General features: G+C 55.6%; 7 protein-coding genes across 7 annotated transcripts; 2 read left to right on the forward strand and 5 right to left on the reverse strand.

The window, feature by feature from the left end:
* Positions 1 to 610: 610 nt before the first annotated feature.
* Positions 611 to 2,177, reverse strand: IE81DRAFT_316338 (NAD(P)-binding protein). Its single transcript, XM_025512562.1, has 2 exons — positions 980 to 2,177; positions 611 to 894 (listed from the first exon to the last, which is right to left on the reverse strand). Exons 1-2 carry the CDS (start codon positions 1,948 to 1,950, stop codon positions 795 to 797), a joined length of 1,071 nt encoding a protein of 356 aa, XP_025367806.1. The 5' UTR covers positions 1,951 to 2,177; the 3' UTR covers positions 611 to 794.
* Positions 2,178 to 2,703: 526 nt separating this feature from the next.
* On the reverse strand, positions 2,704 to 6,761 carry IE81DRAFT_215263 (hypothetical protein). The gene has a single exon (XM_025511000.1). It carries the CDS (start codon positions 6,533 to 6,535, stop codon positions 2,726 to 2,728), a length of 3,810 nt encoding a protein of 1,269 aa, XP_025367807.1. The 5' UTR covers positions 6,536 to 6,761; the 3' UTR covers positions 2,704 to 2,725.
* Positions 6,762 to 6,954: 193 nt separating this feature from the next.
* On the forward strand, positions 6,955 to 12,948 carry IE81DRAFT_368136 (hypothetical protein). Its single transcript, XM_025517126.1, has 3 exons — positions 6,955 to 8,249; positions 8,322 to 11,035; positions 11,104 to 12,948. The coding sequence occupies exons 1-3, from the start codon at positions 7,056 to 7,058 to the stop codon at positions 12,797 to 12,799; spliced, it is 5,604 nt and encodes a 1,867-aa protein (XP_025367808.1). The 5' UTR covers positions 6,955 to 7,055; the 3' UTR covers positions 12,800 to 12,948.
* An 804-nt stretch (positions 12,949 to 13,752) lies between these two features.
* Positions 13,753 to 14,622, reverse strand: IE81DRAFT_282884 (hypothetical protein; the record flags this gene model as incomplete). The annotated part of the gene is made up of 2 exons (XM_025511551.1): positions 13,753 to 13,877; positions 14,136 to 14,622. Coding segments are annotated over 2 exons (612 nt in total), but the record flags the coding sequence as incomplete, so codon positions are not given.
* A 2,597-nt stretch (positions 14,623 to 17,219) lies between these two features.
* IE81DRAFT_325383 (DUF300-domain-containing protein) lies at positions 17,220 to 20,526 on the forward strand. The gene is made up of 3 exons (XM_025514493.1): positions 17,220 to 17,777; positions 17,993 to 18,336; positions 18,427 to 20,526. Exons 1-3 carry the CDS (start codon positions 17,698 to 17,700, stop codon positions 20,160 to 20,162), a joined length of 2,160 nt encoding a protein of 719 aa, XP_025367810.1. The 5' UTR covers positions 17,220 to 17,697; the 3' UTR covers positions 20,163 to 20,526.
* A 279-nt stretch (positions 20,527 to 20,805) lies between these two features.
* IE81DRAFT_325385 (hypothetical protein) lies at positions 20,806 to 22,984 on the reverse strand. Its single transcript, XM_025514494.1, has 7 exons — positions 22,764 to 22,984; positions 22,342 to 22,596; positions 22,066 to 22,257; positions 21,858 to 21,964; positions 21,712 to 21,777; positions 21,569 to 21,645; positions 20,806 to 21,494 (listed from the first exon to the last, which is right to left on the reverse strand). The coding sequence occupies exons 1-7, from the start codon at positions 22,791 to 22,793 to the stop codon at positions 21,019 to 21,021; spliced, it is 1,203 nt and encodes a 400-aa protein (XP_025367811.1). The 5' UTR covers positions 22,794 to 22,984; the 3' UTR covers positions 20,806 to 21,018.
* A 555-nt stretch (positions 22,985 to 23,539) lies between these two features.
* Positions 23,540 to 25,116, reverse strand: IE81DRAFT_342607 (hypothetical protein). The gene is made up of 2 exons (XM_025515706.1): positions 24,068 to 25,116; positions 23,540 to 23,960 (listed from the first exon to the last, which is right to left on the reverse strand). The coding sequence occupies exons 1-2, from the start codon at positions 24,635 to 24,637 to the stop codon at positions 23,883 to 23,885; spliced, it is 648 nt and encodes a 215-aa protein (XP_025367812.1). The 5' UTR covers positions 24,638 to 25,116; the 3' UTR covers positions 23,540 to 23,882.
* Positions 25,117 to 26,353: the final 1,237 nt, after the last annotated feature.

The raw sequence follows: 26,353 nt of genomic DNA on the forward strand, positions 1-26,353 counted from the left end.
TCGACCGAAATCTCTCTTTGATACACAGAGCTGATACAGAGCTCTGAAAAGGCTCGTGTTATTCGAGGCTGGTGCCGAGCTGCACGTACTGGGCAGCAGCGAGAGAAGGCTGAGACGCTGAACGAGCGACGCAGAACACCATGGGGCAGCTGTCAGCGGCAAAGATATGCGGTGTATGTGCTCGCAGAGGGGCCTGACTGAGTAGCGGCTTGTGTGAGGATGAAGAGCGAAGTAGGCGGTGGTGTACGGATCGTGGTCAGACGATGGGGTGAATTTCAAATGGTGTACGCGAGTCCGAGTCCATGTGTGAGATGTGCTGCTGCTTACGCATCATCTCCCGAGAAGCTCGCGACGGTGCATGATGGCCTCGCAAAAAAAGCACGCTGCATGCATGCATGCTTGCCGCACGCGAAGCTTGGCGATCAAAGCCGCATCACCGGCGGCCAAAGCCGAGTGTGAGTGTTTTGAGGCCATGCAAAACACACTCACGACTTGACTCCACATAAGTAGTAGTCGTACCCACCGCTGAAACTCACGATTCCCTATTCAAATTCGATCTCGCCTGTGGAGCTCAAAGCAGCTGCGAGTATCAGCACTTGGCTTGCCAAATCCCTTTTCAAATGCTGCATGGCAGCTTCACATCGCATTACGCGGACCAAGATCACCAAGCTTGCATCGATGCAATTCTTGATTGTGATTGTAAGATTTGAGTCAAAATGCGAGTGGAGTGTGATTTCTAAACAACTGCTAAGATTCAGATTGTATCCACGAATGCGTACGTAATTGGGCGAGCCTCATAGAGATGCCTCAATTATCCTCTGCAGCTCCTTGTCAATCTTGATGGAGGCGACAACACCTGTTTGCTTGTGACGAAGACCCAGAGCTGTCAGTCGGCTGCACGAACAAGGGTGCAAAGACATGCGATCAGCACCAGCAGAACCTTTTCATCAAGCGTCGACACCTGTTCGTCTTGACTCACTCTGGCTTGGTAAATGCATTCTCCTTTCCATAAAGATTTTGAGCAAAAATCCCGCTATAGGGGTTCTCCTTGCCGCCCACGAACTCTTCGAAGGCTTGCCTGTCCAGCACTTTGAGTTCCTTCTTGGCTGCTGGATGTCCAGCAGCTTTCAGCTCTTCCACCATCGCCTCGAACACGTCCCTCCAGCTAAAGGTGTCGGGCTCAGCTGGGAAGGCGTAGTGAGAGGATGTGTGGCGCATGCCAGGTGTATGAGCTTCCAATTCTGCGATGAGGAGCACATACGCATCGGCTAGGTCGTGCACTCCAACAGCGTTCCATTGGCTTGTACCAGGTGGAAGAGCTGCGATTCCATTCTTGATCATGCAACTGAGCAGCATGGGTGCTTGAATGCTGATACGTCTCCACGGTTCCGCTCCGATGCCGTAGATTAGAGGAGGCATCATGATGGCCGCACTTGCATTGGCTGCCTTTTCTGCCGCATCGTTGAGCAAGATCTGGCGCAGGGGACCGTCGACTTGTCGGTGAAGAGCATCCGGGGCGATGCGCTCTTCCAACATTTCATCCCCTTGAGCATCCGACAACTTCTTTTCCTCCACGCTCTTGTCCCCAAAACCCTTTGCAGCACCAATCATCTCGTCATTACCACTAGTGTGGATGAAGACTACATGCTTGGACTTGTCCGCACGATTCTTGATGCCTTCAGCCGCAGCTCGTGTGCTGGGCAGATGATCGGCAGTCGCGGTATGGATGACAATGTCCGATGCTCCTGCGTTCTTCTGGATCAGCTCCACATCATCCAATGAACCGAGCACAGGCTCAATGCCCAGAGACTTGAGCTCTTCAGCTTGCTCTTTGCGACGAGTCAGCGCCGACAGCTTCAAGTCTGGACGGACCTCTTTTAGCTTGAGCAACAAGGTGCCGCCAATAAATCCAGGCCCGATTAAAAAGAGCGTTTTGGAAGGTGTTGACATTCTGGGCTTGTATGCGCAACTGACCTGGTGGGGGTTAGGCAGGTCAGGGAGACGAGGAAGCAATTTAGTGGTTGTTGGAGAGAGGTTCAGAAAGGGGTCACAAATTCTCGGGATTTATAGCTTTTGCTCGAGTCATGCTTCGGCCCCGTCAAGGATGCTGCAGCAGTAAATCACGATCGAATGCCACAGCAAGCTTGAATCACAATTTTGAATGCGAAGCATCATCGTGATGGGGCAGGCAGAGTCTTCAATCATGAATCACGAATGTGAAGGTTTCGGCCGTATACATGGGACACGAGCCGTGCATGCGCGTGGCGTACCATCCGCACACGCCGTGCGTGACCCAGCCGGATCTTGCATGCGCTTCGCCATGCTAGCACCGACGCCTTTCAGCTAGATGCGCCGACACGCACCATTCAAACTACCCTCGCGCCTCTCTCCTTAATCCAGAGCTTGTTTCGCAAGTCTGCTTCAAGTTTTGGATGTCGCAAGTATCGAGCGGCTATGTGTCGGATTTAGCACGTTTGGTCAACAATCATCATGACTGGCTAAAACGTTCGGGGGTGTCGTGACACATGACCATGTGCCTGTCCCCACGGCCATTCGGCGAATATGCGCTATTCCGCGCCTATAAAGTACGGCGACTCGGCGTCAGGCAGACATGGTCCGGAACATTCACGATGGGGGAGATGCAGACGGAGTGTAGAATTTTGCGCTATCATTGTGCATGAAGCGTCATCGTTTGACTGGGAATGATTGAGCGGTGGCAGCTCTTTCATACATGTACATCACCCGTGGAGAGATGAGATGATGGAGCCTTGGCCTCTGTTTGTGGATCTTGAACTGCGCTGCTGGTGCGAGCCCACGCTCGACGCGTGTTCCTCCTTCGATCAAACGGCAAAAAGCCGGTCGGAGTATGGAGCATTTTGCCCACATTTTTCCAAGTAGATGGCAAAGACGGGTCGCGCAGAATTAGCGTGTCCATCACGAGTCGCATCGTATCTCGTCTGAAAGCGTGCCATTCCTCCCTGTGTCGCTTATCTGGCGTGTCCGAGAGGAGGCTGAGACGTTTCTGGTTGCGTTGCTGGACCTCGAGCGCTTGACGCAGCTCTTCGCGAATAGGAGCATTGATTCGCAATCGTCTTGCTTGCGATCTCGGCGTCCCATCCGTAGAAGTGCTGGCCTCGGCGGGAGCCGACGCTGCGCTCGCCGGGATCAAATGATCTGGTATTGGTCCTGCGGCCTTTTCGAGCTTGACGAGATCCTTGCGCATCCTATTGCCCGAGCGGAAGACCGCACCGCGCAAGACAGCATCACGCCGAGTGCCTGACTTCATCGCGCGCTCTACGAGCAGCTGCGCCCCAAGGTACAACCTTCTTTGCAGAAGCATCAGGAAATGGGAAGTAACTGCGATGGTGTGAGGCGCTTCTCCTGATGCTCCAAAAAGTGTCCTGTTCGCTCGCTCTACCATGGCAGGTTCCCGAAGTAGCACCGGGTGAGCTTCGCGAGCTACGCGTTCTCTCGCCAAGGCGATCATCGTAATGAGAGCTGCGTCCGCTTCCAAGCCGCTCTGCTTCATGACCTCAAGCTGGCGCTCGACGCCAGTCCAGTCATCATGTTCAATTTGTCCGCGGATGATGGCCGTGTGAAGTCGGAGAGTAGGTCCCGTGCCAAAGTGCTCTGCCGCTCTTTGTGTAACCTCGCTCGCATCCATAAGTAGGCCGCTGGCCACCAGGCCCTCTACCAGAGGAGAAATATGAAGGATGTTGACATTGACGCCTGCCCGGGGCAAGTCTTTGACGAAATTCATCGCCTCATCGAAATTCTTGTCCACAACAGCCAGCACGCGGAGGCGCCGTGCCCACGCGCCGGGAGACAGCTTCTCAGGTGGCGTATCTTGGCCCAGTTCCGAACCACTTTCAACTTCTCGTCGGTCCTGCGAGCGACGTGGAGGACGGCGTGAGCTTGAGGTTTGCAGCTTCTGCTTCTCCCAAAAGCCCAGGAACGCGAGCCTTCGCTTGAACATTCGCAGTCGAGCCAAAATGCCTCGTTCGGTTCTTTGTGAGTGCAAGCGCCCACGGAAGCGCCTAGGCTGCGACAAGGGCACTTGCAAGAACGAGGTAGCGAGACGGTCTTGATCAGGCATAGCAGCATCGGCTGTGATTCTCTGTGAGTGCGAGCGCCTACGGGAGCGCCTAGGCTGCGACAAGGGCGCTTGCAAGAACGAGGTAGCCAGACGGTCTTGATCAGGCATAGCAGCCTCGGCTGTGGTGATCATCAATCGAGCAAGCGCAATGCGAGCTGAGCTAGGGAAGCCTTTGCGGGAAGGGTTGATGGACGTAGTGCTGCTACGCTGCATGGAGCAGAACATCAGAGAGAGCACCGCTCGAGTGCTTGGCACACGGTCCGAGACTGGCATGCTTGCCGCAGCTTCCATTAGCGTACCGAATATTGTCGTGTTAGGCCGGACCTTGAGTCGCATCCTCTCTAGCGCGGCCCCGCCATCTCTTGACGCCCATTCCTGGGACTGGTGTCTGGCGCTGTCCACATGATCTCCTTGCCCATCGGTGAATAGGTAATCGGCGCATCGAAGGGCATCACCAGGCCGACCAACATAGATGAGTGCCTTCAGCACAGCGTTGAGAGCGCATAAGATCCAAAAAGTGTCGAAGTGCTGCTTGCCATCGTGCCTGTCAGAAAGCGGCTCTTCAGCGTGCTTCAAGGCCAGCCCGAGGAAGCGCATAGCGAGGTCTGGTTTTGCTAGACCTCTACCCAACAGCTCGGCGACTGGTGCGTACGTCGCAACGTTGGGTCTAGGACCTCCTGCATGCGCGAGTGGTGCCTGTGAGCCTGTAGGTGCGCCAAAGACGCGGAGCACTAAAAGCGTCCCGCGAATGTCACCCTGAGCGCATCGTATGCGCACCAGATCGTTCAGGATCCGTCGCGGTTCCGAGTAGTATTCTAGGCTTGCATCTTCCATCGGTTTGGGTTGACCGGTCTCCCGCGGACCACGCCACTTCTGCGCCCGTTGCCGCAGAGGAGCCGCGGTCGCTAGCGCGGTCAGCGTATCACGGAGCGCTGGATGCGCACGGATGAGGATCAACCATGTCCCAACATCGACAGAGTGACCATGCGCCCGCATAGCGTGAACGATCCGGCGAGCTTCTCCCAAGTTCCGCATGCCCAGCTGGAAACGTAACAGAAACTCGAAAAGATATCGTGGTGGGCTCAGTGCTTCGGTCCAGCTTCCGCCTTCGCCCATCGGTAACTGGCCGAACGGCTCTGGTGGCCGCTTGTAAGAGGTGTAGCTCTGCCAATATCTTTCCAACCGGCCCCAATCGAAGCCATTTGACGCGCGGCTCGCCATAGAGCGAGCTTGAGCATACAGCAGCCATTCATCTGCACGTCCACCATGCGATTGGATGCACAAGTTTACCAGCTCCCTGACGACTTGCGCATCCCCAGCTACTCCCACGTCGGCAATGAGTGGGTGTATGCCAGCAAGGGGAGGAGCGCCAAGGATGCTGATCACACGCACGAAGCGAGGAATTGGCGATTCACCTATCGCGAGGGAAAGCCTCAGTAACCAAGCGGCGCATTCATGAGCCGCGAGCACGTCCTCTGTGGAAAGTTTTGTGACTAGCTCCGAAGTGGTAGCTCTTGATGCTGTGGACGCAGACGTGCCTGCGTGAGGTCTGCCACGAAGGGAGAAGGCTCTCTTGTTCCGACACAGGGCCAACCCGAACGCTTCCCACAGCAACTCGCTCTGTCCGGCATGATCCATCCTGCGATTTGCTGCATAAGAGTCAAGGAAATTGCTTCGTATGGCTTGAGCAGCGTGGCTGAGGTGTCGAAGTGCACGCGACAGGGAGATTCTAGTGACATCCAGCGGGAGTTCCGTCGCACTGGACTGTGTCAAGAGTCCCGTGGGAAGATGTCTACTGAAAGGCCCACCCTGCTGCGGGGTCATCCAAGCTTGTGTTCCGGCCCAGTCGATTTCCTCTCCAACAGGTGTTGACGCCCTGCGTTCGCTCGGCCCTTTGCCCTTGCGATCACGTAAAAGGGGGGAAGGGCTATAAGTATTGAATTTGTATTGCGGGAACCTCAGTGTAGTTTCTCGAGGTCCAACCCAGAGCCTTCTTTCCAGCTCCATGAAGTGCTTGACCTCTTCGCTGTCCCATTCCTCCGGCTCTACGACAGGCCGTCCTTCCGATGAATCGGTCGAGAGGGTAACTTTGGACGTCGATGCAGTAACGCCTGCCATGGACTGGTCCTCCTGAATCGCCTCGAGCGCATGCTGGGCATGATCTGGAGCACGACGAGTGGTGGAAAAGGTTCTAAGCGAATTCAAAGGGTCGCTCCCTCTTGAGAACTTACGCCGCACAGAGTGGCAGCGCGTCTCTAAGACTGGACATAAGAATGATGGAGGCAGAGACGAGCCAGCCGGATTCCCTGCCGGGCACCTAGCGCCGCCGAAGCTCCGAGGACCCGCAGCTGAATGTAGCGTCACAGCTTGATCCAGGGCTTGCGCAAAGCATCTCGCGGCACTGCGATATGCCGGATGGCTCGACGCTGTCAGCGGCATGTCACTGCCGGAAGGCCCTTGCCGCAGAGGCTAAACGCTCGAGCTCCGGCTACCGCGGCGCTGGCCTTGCAATGGAGAGGGATGGGTGATGAGGCATCTGCAATGGATATTCGCGGTTGTCGGGGCCCTGAATTCTTCACAGATGCAGAGATGCGGTGCAGGGGTGATGTGGGATGGAGAGGGGAACATGGCTCATGGTCTATAGATATGCAGCCAGAGCATTCTTGGCTTTCTTCTTGCGGTCAAGAGTCACGAGAGTCTTGAGTTTGAGTACAGAGGCGAGCTTTCAGCTAAAAAGCTGACTACGCGTCACGTGCCAGGTGCCATCGCGTGAGCAGGCGCGGCAGCACATGCATGCATGCACATTGCGAGCGCGCGTCCCCTCATCGAGCTTGGCTTCTTCTCCACCTCAAACCACCGTCATTAGTCCTGCAGAGGCAGTCTTCTCTCCACTTCCTGATCTCAAAGATTGCAGAGAGGCGACTGCACACAGACTGGGAATCTAGTAATCTCTGTTGGCATGATGCATCCCTCAGCTCCGCTGCGAGTCAGCGGGAATCGACAGTCCAGTGTTGCGGAAAGCGCAGCTGAGGGTCAACCTTCGGGCGCTGGACCTCCTCGCTTCAGAGCACCCAGGTATTCTCTAGGATCATCTGGCAGTCTCAGCAGGACAGCGCCCAGGGACACGAATCAAGTCTCTGGACCCTCGACGCGTGCTCCGCATGAGCGAGCTTCGCTGGCTTCGAGTCGTCGAACGCGGCTCGACTCTCCAGATGCCAGTCGTAGTTTCAGAGCATCATCAGGTCGAGCCAGCTTGAGCTCTACTCGCTCAACTTACGAGGATTTTGATGCTCCCGCATTCTGTAGAGAGTACAGCAGCTATATCGCCGCCGCCCTAGCTGACCGCGGAAACCATGTCGGCGAGAGTCAGAGCGGCCGAGCGAGCGCTTCCAAGCGCCTCCGCACATCCTTTCGTTCGCCGCGAGCGTCAGCAAGCATCGCTCAGCCGCCAGAAGAGGATCTTCCTGATGATCTGGCCTACATTCTGCAATCTGGAGGCTCGATAGTCGACAAGGGCAAAGCTCGTGCTTGGAACGAATCTCATCTCAACGAAGAAGATGAAGCCACACGCAAGCAGAAAAATGCGTCTTTCTTAGCCAGGATCAATGCGTCGGTTGAGCAAAAGCTGGCAGTTTCACAAACCAAAATCCCCAATGAGGAGCTTGCCGATGCCCAGCAGCAGGCCGATCTCCTCACCGACAATGTTGCTGCCCAGCCAGCTGATGCAGAGCAGCAGCAGCAGACAGAAACCGTATCAGAAGCTTCACAGGCTCTCAGGCGAGATGAAGCGACTCAGACCACATCTGCCGTATTTGAAGGCCCTGCAGAACTTAGTGCAAAGCGGGAACAAACTCCCAACGGCAGGGTTGACCTTGCAGGACGCGCCATAGAGGAGCTTTTGTCCCGAGGAGGTTTGGCGTCCCCCTCTAACGAAGCGAGACAACCTTTTGGCGGTCTTGAAACGATCTCCCAAGAGAGTGTTGGCAAGGACGGCCCTTCAAGCTTGTTTCAAAGTGGTCTTGATATAGAGGCTGTCTTGCGGCAACGCGCGCAGATGGAAGAAGCACAACAGAGTGAAGCGGAGGAGGAAGGCATGTACCGCGAAAGTGCTGAGATCTCACCCGAAGCTGGCCCATCTCGCAGACTGATTCAGGTAAGTGCAACGCAAAGGGCTGTGAGCATCCAGGGGCAGGTTCTCACGTCCGCTGTGGCATTGCTCCGCTAGGAAATCGAAGCCGACCAACCCTCTGTTGAGGATGTCCTTTACGGCAATGCTGGTATACCCGAGGAGGACCATGGCGATGCACCCATCGAGCAGGACTCTGACTCTGATTCTGATTCTGAAGGTGGGGATGAAAGCGAAGACGTCATCGATACCGATGGGCAAGCCGAAGCAATATCCGACTCTGGCATCAAGGTTCAGTATACGAATGTCCAAGGTCTGACTGACGAGGCACCGGAGTATGACTCGGACGAGGTTGTGAGCGAGGACACTGGTCAACAGGAGGATGGTGCAGAGGATGGCGAAGAGGAGGATGGTGAAAGAGAGCCATCTGAAGAAGAAAGTGAGGAAGATTATAATGGGTTCGGCGCCGATCCATCTGGTCGAAGCAGGCTGTATGCAAATCCTGCATCGCAAAAGACAGGGCATTTACCGACTCGTTCGCCAAGTGGACAACCCGAAGTCATCTCACTCCTCAGTGACAGCGACGAGGACGAAAATAGGGCAGGCACTTCCCGCGAAGGAGGAGACTCTTCAGAAGAAGACGAGTTGTCGGAGCGTGGCGCTGAAGCGGAAGAAGACTTTCCTGCGTCGCATCCCACCTCCGCCACTGAGGCCCTACAAGAAGACATCTCGATGGAGGAACCACGATTTGATCTTAACGACCAGTCCGGCTCCCGACACGACGATCAGAGCCTTGCAAACGACTATCATGCTACGACCTACTTGCCACCCAATCTATCTGCCGAAGTCCCGGGCTGGCAGGGTGCAGCTGAGTCAGCAGGTGTTGCGTCTGCCATCGAGAGTGTTTGGCAGCCAGCAGAGTCGCACGCTCAAGTAGGCGTCGACGACGATGGTGTGGGTCGTCAAGTCGACGGCATTCGCTTCTCTCTTGCCGAAGCGCCAGGCTCCTCGCATCACGCGCACATCGACCCGGGCCTCTTCGCTGACTGGATGCACTCTTCTGCTCCCCATGCGTCCATCGCTTTGCCTGTCACTACGGACCCCTTCACGCCTCACGCTTCCTTACCATTACCCGAGGAGACTACTTTGTCGTCGAACCTACCAATCGCACTGGCCGAAACCCACCTCGCAAATGCTACAATGCCCGAAGCAGCGACGGTGACCCTAGGGAATACCCCTACAAGCTCAGGTGCATCCGATCAGAGAGTGGAAGAAGTGACTGCACCCTCTTTCGAAGCCGAGCCAGGTGGAGCACAGAGTCTTGCGGAACAGACCATACTGCCGACAACGCTAGACGAAGCACCCACGTCTCGCTCAGCTCCGCTTTCTGCACAGCCGTCTCTGCACCACGAGAACAATCTCCATCCTGAAGGAGCCGACGTGTTGCAGCAGCCTGGTGTCGAAGAGGCGACGGAAGAGCAAACGTTACGACGGAGTCCGTCAAATCCTCCCGGCAACCCGGATCGTCTTCTATCATCTCACGACACGTCCAGCGAGCAGGACGACGTTTTTGCTTCTGCCACGAGTGCTGCAAACGCGACCGAGGTTCAGAGCGGGGAGGAACTTCTAGCTTTGAAGCATTCAATCCAGTCAACGAGTTCAGCGAATCTCAATCCAGATCAGCAAGTCCGACCACCGCCTTCCCTTGCTTCGACGGCAGGCTCGGCGATTCGCGAGGCTATCGGCGCGGTTGCCGTTGCCTCTTCCTCCGCTGCATCCGAGCACCTGCCGTTACCCGCGCCCGGTGGCGGGGGTTTGATTGAGTTCAAGAAGCGTTTTGGCTCGACACTTCCTGCTACATCTGAAGTTGCAAGTGCAGGTGGCGGTCGTAGCGAGCCTCCCACACCAGGTGTTGTGGCTCCGCAATCCGCCTTTCCACCACCAGATTCACACATACTCAGGCCTCTGAGCCCAGCCCCTCCTATCAGTACCGATCAAGTGCTGGTGGCAGACTCAGCTGAGCTCTTGCGGGTCAAGGAGAAGGCAGCCGAGCAGGTTGTCAGCCAAATACACTCAGCGCCAGCCTCGACCCACGGGGGAAGCGTTGCCGGTACAAGTCACCGCGAAAGTGATCCTAAATCGGACTTCAACTATTCGGCTGAGGTTTCTCAAAATGCTGCTATCCAACACATTGAGACAGCCGCGGATCTTGTTGACATGAAAGCTCACGTCGCGCTAACAGAGCCGCCAAGAGCTCCTGGAAGTCTCAAAACCAACCTGAGCGATGTGGCTGCTTCTCATGCTGACCACGAGCCGGCAGAAGCTGAGCTCGACGGTCTTGCAGAAGATGTCTCTGAGAGCCGAGCTGCTGATACGGTCACAGCAACTTTTCACTCCAGTGACACGCTTACCACCCTCGCGTCAGAAGCGCCGCCACTGACCACTCAGAACGATCATGTATCAGTAGCACCAGCTGTCAAGCCTCCAGTAGCGGCACCAACTTCCTCATCTGCTCTCACCAGCGAGCCTACCTTTCTAGATCCGCCGCTGCGTAAGAGCAGTGGAAGCTCTGACGCAAGCTCTTGGCTAGCTCGTGGTCAGCATCGGCACTTCCATCCTCACGGTCAGACTGCCCCACGCATCATGCAAAGTGGTAGCTCTGTCACATCGGGCGCCCCGAAGCAACCCGCGAATGACAGCCAGACTACGCCAGAAGATGAGAACAATGAGGGTCACAAGACTAAGTCGGCAGCAGACGACGGAGAGAACGGAGAGTTCGTCCCTCAGTACGAGCGACCAGTTACTCGCTCGCAGTGAGTTGAGCACAGAAGAGGAGCACCGCGTGGGGACCCGAGCTAACGATGCTCACATGTCCTTCTAGATGCCATTTCTCCCTGATTTCCTTCCCCTCGATGACTTCACCTGACGGATTTTGCACTTTCGTCGCCCCGCACTGCTCAGTACGCCGAGATCGCTTGGAGCAAGAAGGGGCGAAAGAGCGTGGAGCTGCCAGCGAAGCTCAGAATAATGACAAGGAGTGGTTCAATTCTGTGGATCTGCCAGAAGAGCTGTACCATTCCCTATGCCGCGTGTGCGACCCAGATCTCCTGGAGTTTACCGCGGTCCTTCCGGACACGCGTCCAATCGAGTTGCGAACATTCCACGAGAAGAGTGAGGCGTCTAGCGAGCCCCGCGAGCACAATCACGGACGCTCCAAGGCTGCTACTTCTCCCAGCTCAGCTGCCGCAATGGAGCTGCCCGAAGAAGAGAAACTCGACGCTACTGGTGAACCCGACGCTGCCGCCCTACTGAAGCAGCGTGACGCAGCGATACATGCGTCGCAGCCACAAATTTCTAGTACGCCCGTACTTGACCATCCACCAGCCGTGGAAGAAATCAGAGGCGTGTCTACCTCTCCACGTCGCGCGCGCATCTCGCCAGAAGTCAGGTCTCCCCTACGCCGTTCCGAAAGGGCACCCAAAGCACGCAAGCAATTTGACGACGACGCTTCGCCTCCAAGCGCATCGCTGACCACTCGTTTGAACGAGCGCATCATCCAGACGCGCCGGCCTTTTCGCGCCACCTCGTCTTCGATGGTCGATCTGGAATCGGACTCCGAGGACGCGGCTACCGCGTCTCCAGTCGCGTCGCGCGATTCTGAAAGCGGCGTGACCACCTCTCCCTCAGCAACTCGATCGGCGCCAAGGAGTCACGCCAAGCGGTCTGCGCGACGCTCGGATAAGGGCGGGCCTCTGGCAGACTTTGTGCCTACGAGCAACGCGAGCAGCGATTCGGAGGAACAGGGTAGGCGCGGAGGCCGCAAGCGAGCTAAGGCAACGGATAACGCCCCTGCTCACGAGGACCACCTGGACCACGTCGCCGCAGCCATCGAAGAAGACAACATGTGGCACGCATCGGCAGACTTGCAGAGTCCTGAACAAGCGCCCGCAGATGACAAGACTGATGCAGACCTACCGAAAAGCGCAGAATTGATCACGCCTGCGCCAGTGTCGAAGCGCACTTACTCAAGAGCGGGGAGTGCGCGCGCAACTAAGGGAGGTCGCAGGTCTGTGGGCACAAACGCTGACGGAGGTCGCTACGTCGAGAAAGTGAATCTAGCTGGCCCTCCTTCGTCGGAGGAAGAAGATGTGCGCGAAAGGACGGAGGCGGAGAACAAGAAACGAGCTAGGGCACAAGGTCGTCGTTCTGCGAAAAAGGCAGAAGCTGCGCAGGAACGCGAAGAGGCGCGCGAAGCGGTCAAGGAGCTCAACACGCTCGATCCCGCATCCCCTAACGAGTCTCGCAAACGTCGACGAGCCTCCAAAGATCCCTCTTGGAATCCTCGCAAAGCGGACGACGCGGAGAGCGAAGAAGCTGCAGAGGAGGGAGGAGACGCGGACAGCGTCGTCTCGGGTCCTACTACACCTGCACCACGTCGAGGAAGCAAGCGAGCCAAGAGCGGTAGTGTGGGTGCTGAAGAGTCTTCAAAAGCTCGTATCGAGCGCAAACAAAGTCCTGCGCCTGCCAGACGTAAGAGCTCCAGGTTATCCTTTGCAAACCCGACTCCGAGCAAGTGATGCGAGCGCGTTCTTTCGGCCCCAACTTTTGAGCTGACCGACCCCTCCTCCTGCATCGAGATCTCCCCGTGTATTTCTACTCTAACTCACTCCCAAACCTGGCGAAAATCGCCACATCATTACACAATTGCCAAATCCCAGAATCTACCACCCACAAAAACGAGTGCAAGCTGTGTACACGATCGCGCGGACCTGATGTGGCCCAACATGCTCGAGTCGCTTTGATTTGGCGTACATTCACACAAGTTCTCACTTCCCGGTGAAAAGTCCCTCGTACGCTCCCCATGGCTGCCGCGCTAGCCACACCCTTTCCCAAGACTGGGCAGGCAAGAGCCACAGCGCACCACTCGATGAAGCGCAACTCGCAGCTCTTTTGGGGGAAAGACCAACGCCGCACAAGGCTCCTCTACAATTGCCCGAAGGGGTCTTGTCCGACAAATCATCTCGACTCTGGGCGCAGTAAGCTATGCTCAACGCACTTTCGGGCGTCGTGCGGCATTGGCGAAAATCGCAACTCCACATTGTTCAGCGAAAGTGCGCAAAGCTCTGAAGGCCGAGATGGACGAGAGAGGGTCGAGGGGCGTGAAGGGGGGAAACATGACATGATGCAACGTGTGAAAAGAGTGCGAGATTGCGGGAAATAAGACCATTGTTCGGTGGGTTGACATATCTGGTGGCTAAGTAGAGGACATATCCGTCGGCGAAAGACCGTTTTGGAGACAGATGGGAAGGTGGACGAGACGAGACGAGACGAGATTGACAGCGGAGCGCTGAGTAGCACTGGTCAGAATCTCTCTCTCTCTCTCTCTCTCGTCTATGCATGACCGCAGCACGAGCAAGATCCAGCCACTCTCTGCAGGACTTTTTCTCAAATTCGCCTCGCCAGCTCGCGCTTCCCCGAGAGAGAGTCCCGCATGCGTTGCCAAGCTTCATTCGAGGGCAATTTGGCCCCCTCTTCTCAATAAGCCGGCTCCGCTGGCAAGACAAATAGCAGTAGCAGCTGCGCTGCCAAGCAGCAAAGGCGTGTACGATTTGAGGAGCTCTCCTGCGTTCTTGCAACCTGCGCAAGTCCAGCCAGCTGAGCGTCGAAGGCAATCAAGAAAAAGAGAGTGCGCGCTTCAGCAAATCGTTTCGCGATCATGGGTATCACAACACGTCAACTGTTCTCGTGAACAGCGCGGTGACGGCTATATCTTCTGAGCTCTGCATCCAGCATCAAGTACAGCTTTTCCCGCCTGAGCGAAGTGCCCTGCTCGATGGACCCTTTCCCCCCCGCTTGCTCTTCCTTCTTCTCTCCCTCCCACTCATCAGCGTCAGACTGAATCGGCGTACTTACCAGAAAGAGGCGTATACGCCGCCGGAATGTACAGGGCGAATTGCACCGCCTGGTTAGCGTTGAACACCCCTGCCTGATTGGTGGCAGCGTCCGGGCCCTTTTCGTCAAAGATCTGCAACCTATAAGTAGCCTGAGCCAACTGTGGCAAATTCCTAGCCCCAGCAGATTGTTGATAGTCCCAAGGGCTCCAAACCACCTGCGTAGCAGCACCCGCTATTGTGGCGATCGGTATGGTATTCTTTTGAGCAGTGTTGACTGCTTGGATGGTCAAGGAGCTGGGCGAGTGTCCCGCAACGATGCTCGTAAAGTTCCATCCGAAAGTCACACTGATACCCGAGGCTATCTTGTAATAAGAAGCGTCTGCCGTTTGCACAGGATTCGTGATGGTGATTCCACCAGCTGCTGCGTTTTGAGGAATGGAAGAGAGCGATGAAGTGTTGTTGGTGCCTGTACCTGTTCCACCTTGTGCCGCTTGAGTCGGCTGCGCTTGACCTCCCTGCGCATTGTTGCCATTGTTGTTATTGTTGCCGGTACCCGCATTGGTACCGCCTCCTTGGCCAGCTGCACCTGGATCCACCACTCTCTGGGCATCCACCGCCAACACTGCGCATCCCAACGCCAAGACGAAGGGAATGAGTCTCATGCTGATGAGTGCTGCGCGTCGCGAATCGTCAGGAAGGTTCAAGTGTCCGAGTCCAACAATGAGATCTGGTAGTGGATTTCGCCCGTTTGCGGGACCTCCGAGGCGAGTGCGACAGCCCGCAGATGAGAAGACGGACTCGAGTAGGGAAAGGAGTTGCAGCGACGTCCAAGATGAGAAGTGACGAGCAAGAAAGGGAAGCCTTGGGCAAGGACGAGCAGGATGATGTGAGGGTGCGACGAGTACCGAGGATCAGCGGGCGCGAGCGTAGTGAAATGTAGAGGCCGGCGCTCCGCGGGATGGAAAACACTCGAACGGCACCTTCCGTCGCGCGGTTAGCGAGCGGGCGAGGGAGCGGGACTGGAGGTTCTGTTGGAGCGCAACGGGGGGTAAGGCCAACAGTCCAAAGTCCCTTTTGGCGGGTGGGAAGCGATGGTCGTGAGTGTGCTCGCACGTACGTCCGGATCGCAGAGCGAAATGAGCCACTGGTGTGGAGTTTGCGTGCGGCTGTGTCGAAAGCGATGGCGGCCCGCAAGGGTAAGGAGACGCGCAGGAGGAAAACGAGTCGAGCTGAGAGTCAATGGAGCTGTGCTTGAAAATCAGTGCGGAGATGATGACAATGATGGTGTTGGTGATGCTACAGCAGCTTCTGTCCGTTCACGACGAGTCTTGAGTCCACAATCGTGGATTGCCTACTGAAGAAGGCAGGTCAGGATCAGAGTCTGATGAGTAGATGATGGACGCGGTGGCACAAACACATCGCGCGATGACTTCCAGCACGGTCGATCACAATTCATTCGTCTCAACTTGGCAACCTCGTTGAACGAGATGCTGCTTGATTGCTGCGCGTGGATCAATTTGTGAACCCCCCTGCTGCGAGGGCGCGCGAGCGACAGCATCGCTCGTGTCGTCGGTATGCATGCATGCCAAACGGCGCGCATGACCGACCCCTTCCTGCTGCACACCGCATCTTCTGCTGCATGCTGCCTGCATGCATGCCCTTTTGGGGAGGGCGAAGCGAAGCGCAAAAGGCGATTTGGATGCCAAGCCCGACTCAATAGGACTCAAGACTCTAGGCTTACGATGCAAAATCGTGAATTCCAATCAAGAATCTTGAATCGTGAAAGTTTGAATCAGAATAGCGGCGCCTTGACTCATTAAAATTTTGAGTCGTCCTGAATTTGAAATTTAATATTGACGCTTAAAGTGACCCCTCCCTGATTGATTTCAAACCGGCATTCTCGACGATGGAGGGTTGAGTAATTTAGATTCAAGAGACAAAATGATTTGGAATGCTTCATGCGACCGGTCGGCGGAACTCCGCACGTGCGATTCACAATGATTGCTGGTGCTTGCTTGCTTCGAATCCTTCAAATTCCGAATTCTTGGCTCAAATCATGAGTGTCCGATCACATGAATTTTGATTTGAAATCAGATTCAAGGTCGAGAGCTTCTGCTGAGCGCCAGCAGGGAGCTGAACTTGTATTCTCGTCTTTAAAGATACCAAATCACGGATGACCGATTAGCCAGAGCTTGAAGGTCAGCAGCGGATAGATGTGCAAGCTGCCAGTCACGAGTCGAGAGTTGAGCCACCCTTGAAATTCGAAGGACAGATCAAGACCCAAAGCCCCACCAAAATGACCAACTCTTTGCAACGTCTCTCGACCGTCCCCGAACTCGGTAACAAGTCTGACGAGTCAGAAGAGTCAAAAGTCTCGAGACCAACTCGCGCGAAGGTGGAGCGGTCTACTTGTTGTCTGGTCGCTGTGATCACGTGATCAGATCGCCTGTGCTCACCGCTGCGTTGCGCCTGCGCTCTGCGCTCGAATCAGGCATGATCTTGAGCTCACGCTTGCAATGTGGACACGTAGAGGACTAGAAAGCTTCCATGTGTTCATAGCTGAAGAAGAGAGGAGTCTTCCTTCACCTTCGTGATGAAGCGGAGACGAGAGTCAAGAGTGAGATGGAGATCTTGCAGCTACACCTAGGGTGCCGACCGCGGCGCGATGGCACGCGTTCGCAACGCTAAAATTGCCGCCACGCAGCAGCATCACGCTAGCGCGGCCTTCCAGCACGCGCAGCTGGGATGGATTCGTTCTCCGTGCTGCAGGTTTTGCTCCCCGCGCTCTCACCTCAGCAGCTCGTCGAGCTTGCAGCATGGTCGACTGCATCATCATGCCGCATGACACCCTGCATGGCTGCATGCAAGCAAGCGGCACTTTCCGCCGGCTATAGCTGATGCTCGCCCTCGCTCGCTTCAAGAAGCGAAGCGCCCGAAAAGGGTAGCTAGGTGCATGCAGTCAAAAAGTAAGCCAAGTCACGAGTCACATACAAATTCAAATTGGGAGCATGAATCTCCAATTCAAGATTCTTGGTTCTTGATCTCGGACGCAGATCGCAGCTATTTGATGGGTACGGCAGACCGAATTCACGGAAAGCGTAAAGCGTGAAATGCCGCATAGCGTCATCCTAATCGTAACACCGACGCAGCAAAAGAAGCTTGGATTCACGATTCCCTCGAAGCCTCATGGCGCTATTTGGATTTGGTCCCCCTTCTTCGGCTTCATATCCCATGCGGAGGTTTCACAAAGCATAACCCTCGTCCACGCTCATTGATCCTCCAACCTCATCCCCCATCAAGCTGCGTATTCAACACCTAGAACCGTCCTTCATAAGATCGAGCCTGCTCCCCCTCGTACTTCCGCTTCCTTATCATCCTACGCAACTCTTCTGCGGAAACAGGACGCCCTCCACTCGTGCACATCCCGCAGCATCTCAGTCAAGTACCCTGCTTTTCTTGCCTACCCTCATCAGCTCTCATCGATCAACATTCTTGCCGACCAGCGTTCCATCTCCACACTTTGCACAGAGAAAAAGTCAGGCTCGCAGTGACGTTGCGCAGGCTGGTCACCTTGGATCATCATGGTGGAGAAATGTCCGGCGGACAACACCCAGAGCGTAGAGCAGGATAACTTCTGGACCGATGTCAGGTCTGGAAATTTGTGAGTCGCTAGCCGAGGGACGATGGTGCGCATCTTGAAAGGAAAGCCAAGCTTGTCCAAAGACGCTCGCTCCACTGATGAGAGCAGACATGCGGGCATGTAGAGCAGAAGTGCAGGCTGCAAAAAGAATCTGATCGCTAATCCAAGCGCGCCCTCCCCCTCCCCTGCCCCCACCGGATACGGATGCGATGCTGTTGTGACGATACTCACACTAGAGATGCGCATCACATTGGGTGGATCATCTGCGGCGCAGCAGCAGTCGTCACAGTGCTCTTATCCTTCATCACCATTTTAGGCCATGCTCGCAACTACAATCGACCTCTGGAGCAAAGGCAAATCATTCGAGTGCTACTGTTAGCTCCAGTCTACGCCATCGTCAGCTTCTTCAGCTACCGCTTCTTCAGATCCTACACCTACTTTTCGCTTGCGGAAACTGCTTACGAAGCGTTTGCCATCGCTGCTTTCTTGATACTCATGCTTCAGTACATCGGTGACTCCGTCGAGGACCAGAGAGCAGTATTCATGGAAAAGGACAAGAAACCTTTGCCGTTCCCATTTTGTGAGTGCTGCTGAAGCTTCTTGCTACTTTACTTTGCATGTATGCGCGTCAGCTGACCATGGTGCTGCCTTTGCTCGACGTTCGTGGCAGGCTGCTGGCGCTTCCGGCCTGCCAAGCCATACTTTTTGGTCGTCATCAAGTTCAGCGTCGTGCAATACGTTGTCATCAGTCCTGCCCTGACCATCGCGGGCATCGTGTTGGAGTACTACGAGCTGCTTTGCGAGTCGTCTCTGAGCTACAAATATGGGCACGTGTATATTTTAGGAGTCGACTTTGTCTCCATTTCTGTCGCTCTGTATGGTCTCATTGTGCTCTACGCGCTCATCAAGAAGGATTTGGAGGGCAAAAAGCCGCTAGCCAAGTTCATGACTATCAAGATGGCCATCTTTTTCATCTTCTACCAGACATTTGTCTTCGACCTGCTCCAAGATCGAGGAGTCATCAAAGCGACACAGTATTGGACGGCTACGAACGTTTCTGATGGACTCAATGCGCTTTGTATCACCCTCGAGATGGTCATCATTGCTGCATTTCAGATGTGGGCTTTCAATTGGAAGGAATACCACTTGGACCGCATCGCCGATCGGAGACAGGCTTTCCGCGGCAATGCGCTCAGCAAGAAGGGCAAGACGCCGGTGTTCAGAAGTCTTCTCCATGCGCTCAATTTCGCCGATTTTTTCGTGGAGCTCTGGCACTCGATTCGCTTTGCCATCGATCGGATGCGCGGTAAAGACTATACGCGCTCGGACAAGACCGTGGGCAAATTCGACATTGTGGGTCGATTCCACGGAGATGGCGACGAGACTGCCAGTAAGATGGGCGATTTGAACGAGATGACGCAGCGGACGGGAACTTCGGCACAGATTGCGTCCACGAATGGTACCTCCTTCGATACAGACCCTCAAGCTGGGCATCCTTATAGCTATCATAAAGCGTACGGAAGTGTTGGATCGGGCCAATCGGACCATCCTTACAGCGCAGGGAACAGGATGAGAAGACCTAGTCATGACCCGTCGCCCTTGGGGCCGGTAGTGCGAGGGGGCGGGCAACCGGACTTGCACATCGCGACCGGACAGATGGGACATGAAGGTGCCGGTCGAGCGGACGAGGGGTTATTGTCCGCCGGCGCGCTTCCAGCGGGAAGTTCCCTACCTCGCCCCACAACACCTCGCTCACCGCGAGAAAGCACTGGAAGGTATCCTTCCTTCCTGTTCAGCTCCACCAATCCTGCTGATGGCACCCTCACTCCTCCGAGAGCGATCACCCCAGATGGCAGGCGAGCACCGTCTTTCGAGATGGCCACACCTCCGCCCCAGCCTTTACCACCCCAACCTACGCCCAGCACATGGCAAAAGGGGGGAGCGTATCGCGTAGCTGGCTTCCCTCGAGCTTCATTCATCGAAGCGGAAGCGGACACGACTCCTCAGCCGATGTGGTTCCACTCTTCAAGTGCTGCGCCGCAAGATCGCACGCTAGATTCCTCTTCGGGCGGACACTCTGTTTCCTATGGACCTGCCGCACAAGCCGCATATGCTCAACCGGCCCCCACGGCCACACGGCAAGCGCCCCATCACTATTCTCAGCATCACGCAGCAGTGGCTCAGGCATTGGGCCCACAAACAAGCGCTGCACTCGGCCCTCCGCAATATCCCTCCTCCCAGTATGAGCGTCACGCTGCATCTCTTGCTCCACCTGCGCCTGCGGCGGCGAGCAATGTCGCCAATGAGTCGTACATTGACAATACAGAAGGTAGTCCGGAAGGCCTCAACAGGCCTTTGTCACATCACGACGACAGGCCTAGGAGCTGGGAACCTCAAGCTTTCTAACGGTCCGCCGACATACCCATTGCCCCTCTTGCGCTAGCACCCTCTTCGCGCTCGCTCCCACTGCCCCCCCGTCGTTCTCCGACGAAGCAGACTGGTCGAGCAAGCCTCTTGAAGCAGTGCTTTATTTTGCCTTGCTTGTTCTGACGTGTTCTCATCCACTTGTAACATAGTCTCTCTGGCTCGCCCTTCATCTAAACGCGTCTCTCTCTCGCATCTAATCCCCCACGCACACACACACTCTCTCTCTCTTTCTTGATAGATTCGTTGCCGCGTAGCCTAGCCTAGCCCTGCCTGCTTGCAAAATCTCATCCCCTCGTCTAAGCACATCCAGATTTCTCTGATTTCCATTCGTCCGCAATCGTCCTTCCCCCCCCCCCCCCCCCCCCCCCCCCCCCCCCCCCCCCCCCCCAAGCATCGCGAAAGTCACAGCACGCAAATGACGAATCGCGAGTGGGAGGTAGCGCATAACATATTCGCGTGGGGGGTAGTGCAGGAACGATGATACACTCTTCATCATTACCCCTTTCCCAATGATGCGTGCTTTTTTTGGGGGGGAGGGGGGTGGCCAGAGATGCTGGCTTGCATTTGGTTGCGTCTCTCAACGATCTCCCTCCATTCGATGCCTCTTTCTGTCCCTGTCATAGTCTCCTCCGCCCGGTGGACTGCGTCCGTCGTCTCTTGACGCTCCGCCCATTTGCATCGGTGGAGCCGCTCCAGGGAAGAAATGTGGATTCTGCCCATGACAAACAAGGGGACCGATCGGGGTTAGCAAACTTCTGGAGCGCTCCGAAACCGAACTGCAGTGCGATGCTTTTGGCTGAGGGGCGGCATGTCTGAAGACTGCTACCTTTGCCCTTCAGAAAATGCCCGTTTGACGCGTACAAATACTCACGAAGTGACCACCACCTCCACCACCTGCATGACCTCCTCTTCCTCCTCCTCCTCCTCCTCTGTATCCACCCCTTCCACCACGGTTCCCATTTCCCATGTGTCCTCCCATTCCCTGTCCAAATCCGCCCATAGGAAAGGGCATGTTCATCTGATTTGGCGCGCCAAAGGCCCCAGCTCCGGGTCGTGGAGGATTAGCACCATTTGGCCCGGCGGACATGCCCATCATACCCATCATGGCCGGATTGAACATCGGCATAGAGCTGCCTGGTCCGCCCATTCGAATCGGAGGAGCCATTTGGGGTGGTTGAGGTAGAGGACCTGCTCCTGCGCCGCCCATACCATTCCGATCCCTTCCGCCTCTTGAGCCATCGCTGTTGCCTCCGCCTCTTCCTCCTCTCATCCCTCCTCCTGGGCCCCCTCTTTGCTCTCGTGCGGGCGGATCTGCAGAACATGACGAGGTCAGGGGAGGTCAAAGAGAATCCTTGGCAGCCTGTGTGCACACTCGCTCCACTCACCCTTGGGCAGCGTACGGAATGGATTGCCATGCGCGCTTGTGCTCATTGTGATCAAGGCGCGCTTGAAGTTGAAATCGCTGTTTGGGGACGAAGGCGTCAGCCCATCTCGTGCTCGCAGCCACAACGAGCTTAGTGCATCTCACTTTTCCTCAAACCACGTCTTCAACCTCCGAGCTTCTTCTTCCGAGGAGAATTCCACCCAAGCGACGCTACAGTGGGAGATGCAATGAAGATGCGCAGCAATCTTAGTCGAGAACTCCATGCCCGCGCAGCCTGATGCGTCACCCACCCTTTGGATTTGCCATTGACTTTGTGTTCAGAGAAAGATACGTCGGAGAGGGATGTGTCGAGGCCAACATTCTGAGCCACCTGCCTTATATCCTCATCGCTGACCCACTGCAGCCATCGCAAATGTCCCGAGTGACACATTGCGCGTAGTTCAGCCACAAGGCTCGTGGGCGCTGGTCAGGCCAGCCAAACAAATACGGCCAACTCACCCAGTCGAGCTCTCCAATATACAGAGCGTTTTGTATGCTCGGATCCGTCACTTTGGGCCTGCCGGCCAGGCCCGAACGTCCGGGAGGAAGCGGTAGAGCAGCGCTTGCTCCACTACCGGAGCCGGAATTCGAAGCTGAAGTCGATGCTCCATCTTGGTGCAGACCAGAGTACCGGCCGTCTTTCCGATCCACCTGTGATGCGGCGACACGGCACACAACTTAGCTTCAGGCCGACCAGAAGCGAGCTCGCTAAATTCTTCCCTAGCATACACTCACGTCTTCTTCTATATCATCTCTGCTCCTCTTCACCGCGTTGGCGGAAGCATTCCTAGGGTCAATTCCAGTCTCAGGATTGATTTGAGGCGGAGGTATGAAAGAAGAAGAGCCGCCGGCTGACGGGCCTGCCCCATTGGATCGCAAAGCTGCTTTATCATCTACTTGGGAATCCTGCTCCTCTTCCTTGTACCCAATGAGGTCCTCTTCATCCTCTGCACCCTCTTGACTCTTGACCGGCGCATACAGATCTTGCTCCTGAATGTATGTCAGAACATATGCAAGGTGGGTTAGCAATCATGCAAATCGTCAGTTGACTGCTCTCTTGTCCATCTTGACCAACCCTACTGGTCCACTGCAGCCCTTACGATCCGACGCCGTCTAGCATCGTATCGTAGCACACATACGGAACCTTCGAAACTCACGCCGTACAGATCGAAGTTATCGTCGTCCATTTTTTCAAGTCTTCTCGGCTTAGCTTACAGATTGATTGATCGATTGGCGTGGAGCAGGGGGTGGGAAGAGACTGCCGACGTATTCGGCAATGCAGGAAGCTAGATGGAGCGGAGCTGAAATCAGACCCCACAGCACGGGAGCCTGGGGGCGAGGGCGAGAAGGGCGGAAGTGCGTGCCCAAGAACGAGGTGTGCAATGCGGTTGTGCTTGCTTGCCTGCTTGCTTGCTGGAGTGAGTCCTTGGGAAGAGCCAGTTTGATAGAGCGAGCAAGGTTGGTATTCAATGCCAAGGCAGGTGCGTCCAAGGTGAGGAGCCCGTGGTGCAGAGTAGGATGCTGCGGCTGATGACAGAACAAAGATGAGAAGCGATCGCCGCTGCACTCGAAACAATGTCCGTGTCTGTGATTTGTCCTTGATCTTGACAGCTGCAGCCATGCCATCCACTCATCAGCCGTTCGGTCGCTTCGGAGACACGCGCAGCCTTCGCGCTCGGCCAGCTGCCGTGCGAACATGGACATCACGTGTGAGATCCACTCGCGCGGGCGCTTTGGCTGTACTGTATGTCCACTCAAGACTCAAACTCACGACTCGCGACACTCATCACGCATCATCTTGAACACAACCACACCAAGACTCAAGACTGCGCACACTCGTGACTCTTGGCTTCATCAAGACGCTCATCTGCAATCAAAACGCAATGCTCCGAAGCAACCGACTTTCGCGTCTCACGCACAAATCTGAGCTGGACCAGATGAATGTCAAGTGTGCATTCATGAGTGATCTCTCGAGATTTCGGGAGCAAGAAAGGCGAGCATTGACGACGCCGTTCCCAAAGTGGGCTCCGTGTCGGTTCGATCTCAAGATTCCGGATCGCAGCACTATGAGATACTACGAGTGTTGAAGGTGGATGTCCAAGTGGCAAAGGGTAGGAGGAGGTGCTGTGGGATGAAGCGCGATGTAGCATAGTACTGTTCGAACGCACGTGGAGAGCAAGGTAGCCCGCATGTTGAAAGACGTTTTAGTGGAACACATCGCAGAGTGCACCTCGTTGGAGGAGGATGGACACTTGGACATTCATCCAGCACACAATTTATGCCTCATCAGGTGTAAACTCCCGACGTAAACGTTCTCCTCTCCGAGTGATGGACCCGCAAAACGTTCCAGATCCCTGCGGTGAATGATGTCAAGACAACACATCAGCTCGACATCGGCACGACTCCTCGAATCCGTGACGCAGCGCAATGTTGCAAAGGGATCCAACACGCAAAGGCTCACCTTTGCGTTCCAGCAGCAATCAGAGTCGTGCGTGACTGGAGGACAACAACCCCTTCCATTCTTGTCGTACGGTGCCAAAGCGGTGATGTCCTGGCATTCCGCCGATTTCCCACTGGTCTTGTTGTTCGAAATTCTGGTTTGGACAATTGTGCCAGTGCTCCTGGCAGTCTTTCCCAAGGCCGATGACGTAGGAACGCTTTGCTCTTTGAGCTTGGCATTCACACGGACATCGGACGCCCAGTCGGGGTTGGAAGCTTTCACGTCTGCCAATTGAAGCTTGAACGTGCGCAGCAGGTCGCCAAGCTGGACCGCTTCCACTTGCTGCATCGTCGTAGCATCGGAGCTGGACGAAGACATCTCTTGAATAGGTTGAGCGATGCATGAGCCAATGTACACTGCTAGCAGGGCGAGAGAGAGCAGGAAACGCGCCCAAATGCAATGGATTGGTCGCGAGGAAGGCCGAGATGGACTGCTGGCGGGACTGCGGGATTGTACAAGCTTGCCGCCTCGACTCGCGACGGGCGTCACGGATAGTTTGCCTAGATCTGCCAGACGAAGTGATCGGTTCATCTTGCTGTTAATGCCGCACGGGTGGTTTCGGCAGGCAGAGAAAAGGGGAGGCTCAAATCGTGCAATCTTGTTGTTTTTGGCGAGGTGGGAAGACGCGAAGGAGCGATGAGAGGAAAGAAGAGAAAGTAGGATGGGGAGTCGTCGGGATGGGGGTCGTCGGGATGAGTGAAAGAGTTGAAGAGGCTGTAGACGGCGGAAAGCAGCAAGAGGGAGTGCGAATGGTGAATGAGGCGAGAAAGGCAGGGGTGGCGGGGGCAAGCCAGGGAGGCTGTAGAAGAACAGAGAGGGACAGTGGCATGTTTGATAGATTATATATGTATCCACAAGCTCAAAGAGTAGTTCGACTCGACAAGCATGTGCTCCTGCTCTTGGACGGCGCAACTCCCACTCCAGTCATCCTTGTCGCTGCTTGCTTGCACCTCTGATGATGAGACTCTTGATTTGAAGCTCCCTCTCACGACTCTGCGACTAGATGGGTGTATGCGCGGATTGTCAATCGCAAACAAGGAGAGCGATGTCCGATCTCGTACGGCATGCAGATCAAGAAGGCACACAATCGGGTCCATGCACTCGACAGCTCGCACTCGAGGCTGACCCGCTCTGTCGGGGCACAGCTAGTGCATTCTAGCGCGGCGGGCGAGCATTGGAAAGCAATCAGCCGCGCCGAAGCTGTAGCTCTCGGTCATGAATGTTGCACATATGCCGACGTAGTAGTAGTGAAACGGGCAGAATGGCCAATGGCTACATAGCAGGACAGTGCGCGCCCAATTCCCTACGACTTCTGATGTCAGACCGAACAAGCGGACCCCAACTGACCCTGACCAAAAGTGTACGCTTACGGTCTGCAGCTGGGCCCCAGCACTGTGTAGAAGTCGAACGGGCGCTCTCCAAATCAAGGTTGAAACGAGATCAGGTTCTTGTCCTTGTTTGGTAGTCTGACGCTCATGTCTGTCTCAAAGGGGCAGCGATCTTGTGAGCAGCTGCGAATCAGATGCGATTGCACATTGTCCGTCGCATATTTCCGATTGTACGCGCTGAGCAGAGGACAAAAGGAATGGGACGACGAGCAACGGAGCGCGGAGTGGCAGGAGACCTCACACTGCTCATGCACAGATATACGGCGCACGCGTCTATTATAGCCAGTCCTTCGCGGCAGATCTTGACCTCAAGCTCTTCATCAGCCGATCGTTCAAGCCTCGTCGCGCTTCAGCTCTCACAACGCTCCAGATCTCGCGTCATCAGGAAGCGCACACACCGTCCTCTTCGTCCAAAGTGTCAAACAAAAAAAACAGCTGTAGGGCACCGCGCGCGGCGATGCCTAATCCTTCGTGGGGGTTTTTCCCCATGCGACTCGCACTCGCTAACAAGCTGCCCTCCTTTGTTCCTGCAGCATGCGCAGCATTCAACGAACGTACAGTCACGAGTACTGTATGACCTCGTGCCGATCGAGCAGCTGATCCACACGTGCCTTGCCATACATTCTGATTCATTCGCCCAGATCGACTCGTGACTCGTGACCCTTTGCTCTGCAGCATCTCATCTCCTCTTCACGGGCCCGAATGACAGAATCCTCACGCTTTCCACTCGGTAACTATCGATCCAAGCTTTTGTAGCGCATATGCTGCAGCGCTATCGCTGTTCCTTTGGTTGCAATGAAGGGCAACTCGGTCGTCCGCATGCACCACCGATCATCTCGCGCAGCCAAACACCCCCCCC

This window comes from Ceraceosorus guamensis (assembly GCF_003144195.1).
Source record: "Ceraceosorus guamensis strain MCA 4658 unplaced genomic scaffold IE81scaffold_61, whole genome shotgun sequence".
NCBI classification, from domain to species: domain Eukaryota; kingdom Fungi; phylum Basidiomycota; class Exobasidiomycetes; order Ceraceosorales; family Ceraceosoraceae; genus Ceraceosorus; species Ceraceosorus guamensis.

Bases quoted from the DNA above. Each gene is read 5' to 3' on its own strand.
- IE81DRAFT_316338 (XM_025512562.1), bottom strand. From the start codon at position 1,950: ATGTCAACACCTTCCAAAACGCTCTTTTTAATCGGGCCTGGATTTATT. The intron at 895-979 runs GTGAGTCAAGAC...TTGTTCGTGCAG, and splicing joins AATGCATTTACCAAGCCAGA to CCGACTGACAGCTCTGGGTC.
- IE81DRAFT_325383 (XM_025514493.1), top strand. From the start codon at position 17,698: ATGGTGGAGAAATGTCCGGCGGACAACACCCAGAGCGTAGAGCAGGAT. The intron at 17,778-17,992 runs GTGAGTCGCTAG...TACTCACACTAG, and splicing joins GATGTCAGGTCTGGAAATTT to AGATGCGCATCACATTGGGT. The intron at 18,337-18,426 runs GTGAGTGCTGCT...CGTTCGTGGCAG, and splicing joins ACCTTTGCCGTTCCCATTTT to GCTGCTGGCGCTTCCGGCCT.
- IE81DRAFT_342607 (XM_025515706.1), bottom strand. From the start codon at position 24,637: ATGAACCGATCACTTCGTCTGGCAGATCTAGGCAAACTATCCGTGACG. The intron at 23,961-24,067 runs GTGAGCCTTTGC...CATTCACCGCAG, and splicing joins ATTGCTGCTGGAACGCAAAG to GGATCTGGAACGTTTTGCGG.
- IE81DRAFT_325385 (XM_025514494.1), bottom strand. From the start codon at position 22,793: ATGGACGACGATAACTTCGATCTGTACGGC. The intron at 21,778-21,857 runs GTGGGTGACGCA...CTCCCACTGTAG, and splicing joins GTCAATGGCAAATCCAAAGG to CGTCGCTTGGGTGGAATTCT. The intron at 21,646-21,711 runs GTGAGATGCACT...GTCCCCAAACAG, and splicing joins AAGACGTGGTTTGAGGAAAA to CGATTTCAACTTCAAGCGCG.
- IE81DRAFT_215263 (XM_025511000.1), bottom strand. From the start codon at position 6,535: ATGCCGCTGACAGCGTCGAGCCATCCGGCATATCGCAGTGCCGCGAGA.
- IE81DRAFT_368136 (XM_025517126.1), top strand. From the start codon at position 7,056: ATGATGCATCCCTCAGCTCCGCTGCGAGTCAGCGGGAATCGACAGTCC. The intron at 8,250-8,321 runs GTAAGTGCAACG...TTGCTCCGCTAG, and splicing joins CATCTCGCAGACTGATTCAG to GAAATCGAAGCCGACCAACC. The intron at 11,036-11,103 runs GTGAGTTGAGCA...ATGTCCTTCTAG, and splicing joins CGACCAGTTACTCGCTCGCA to ATGCCATTTCTCCCTGATTT.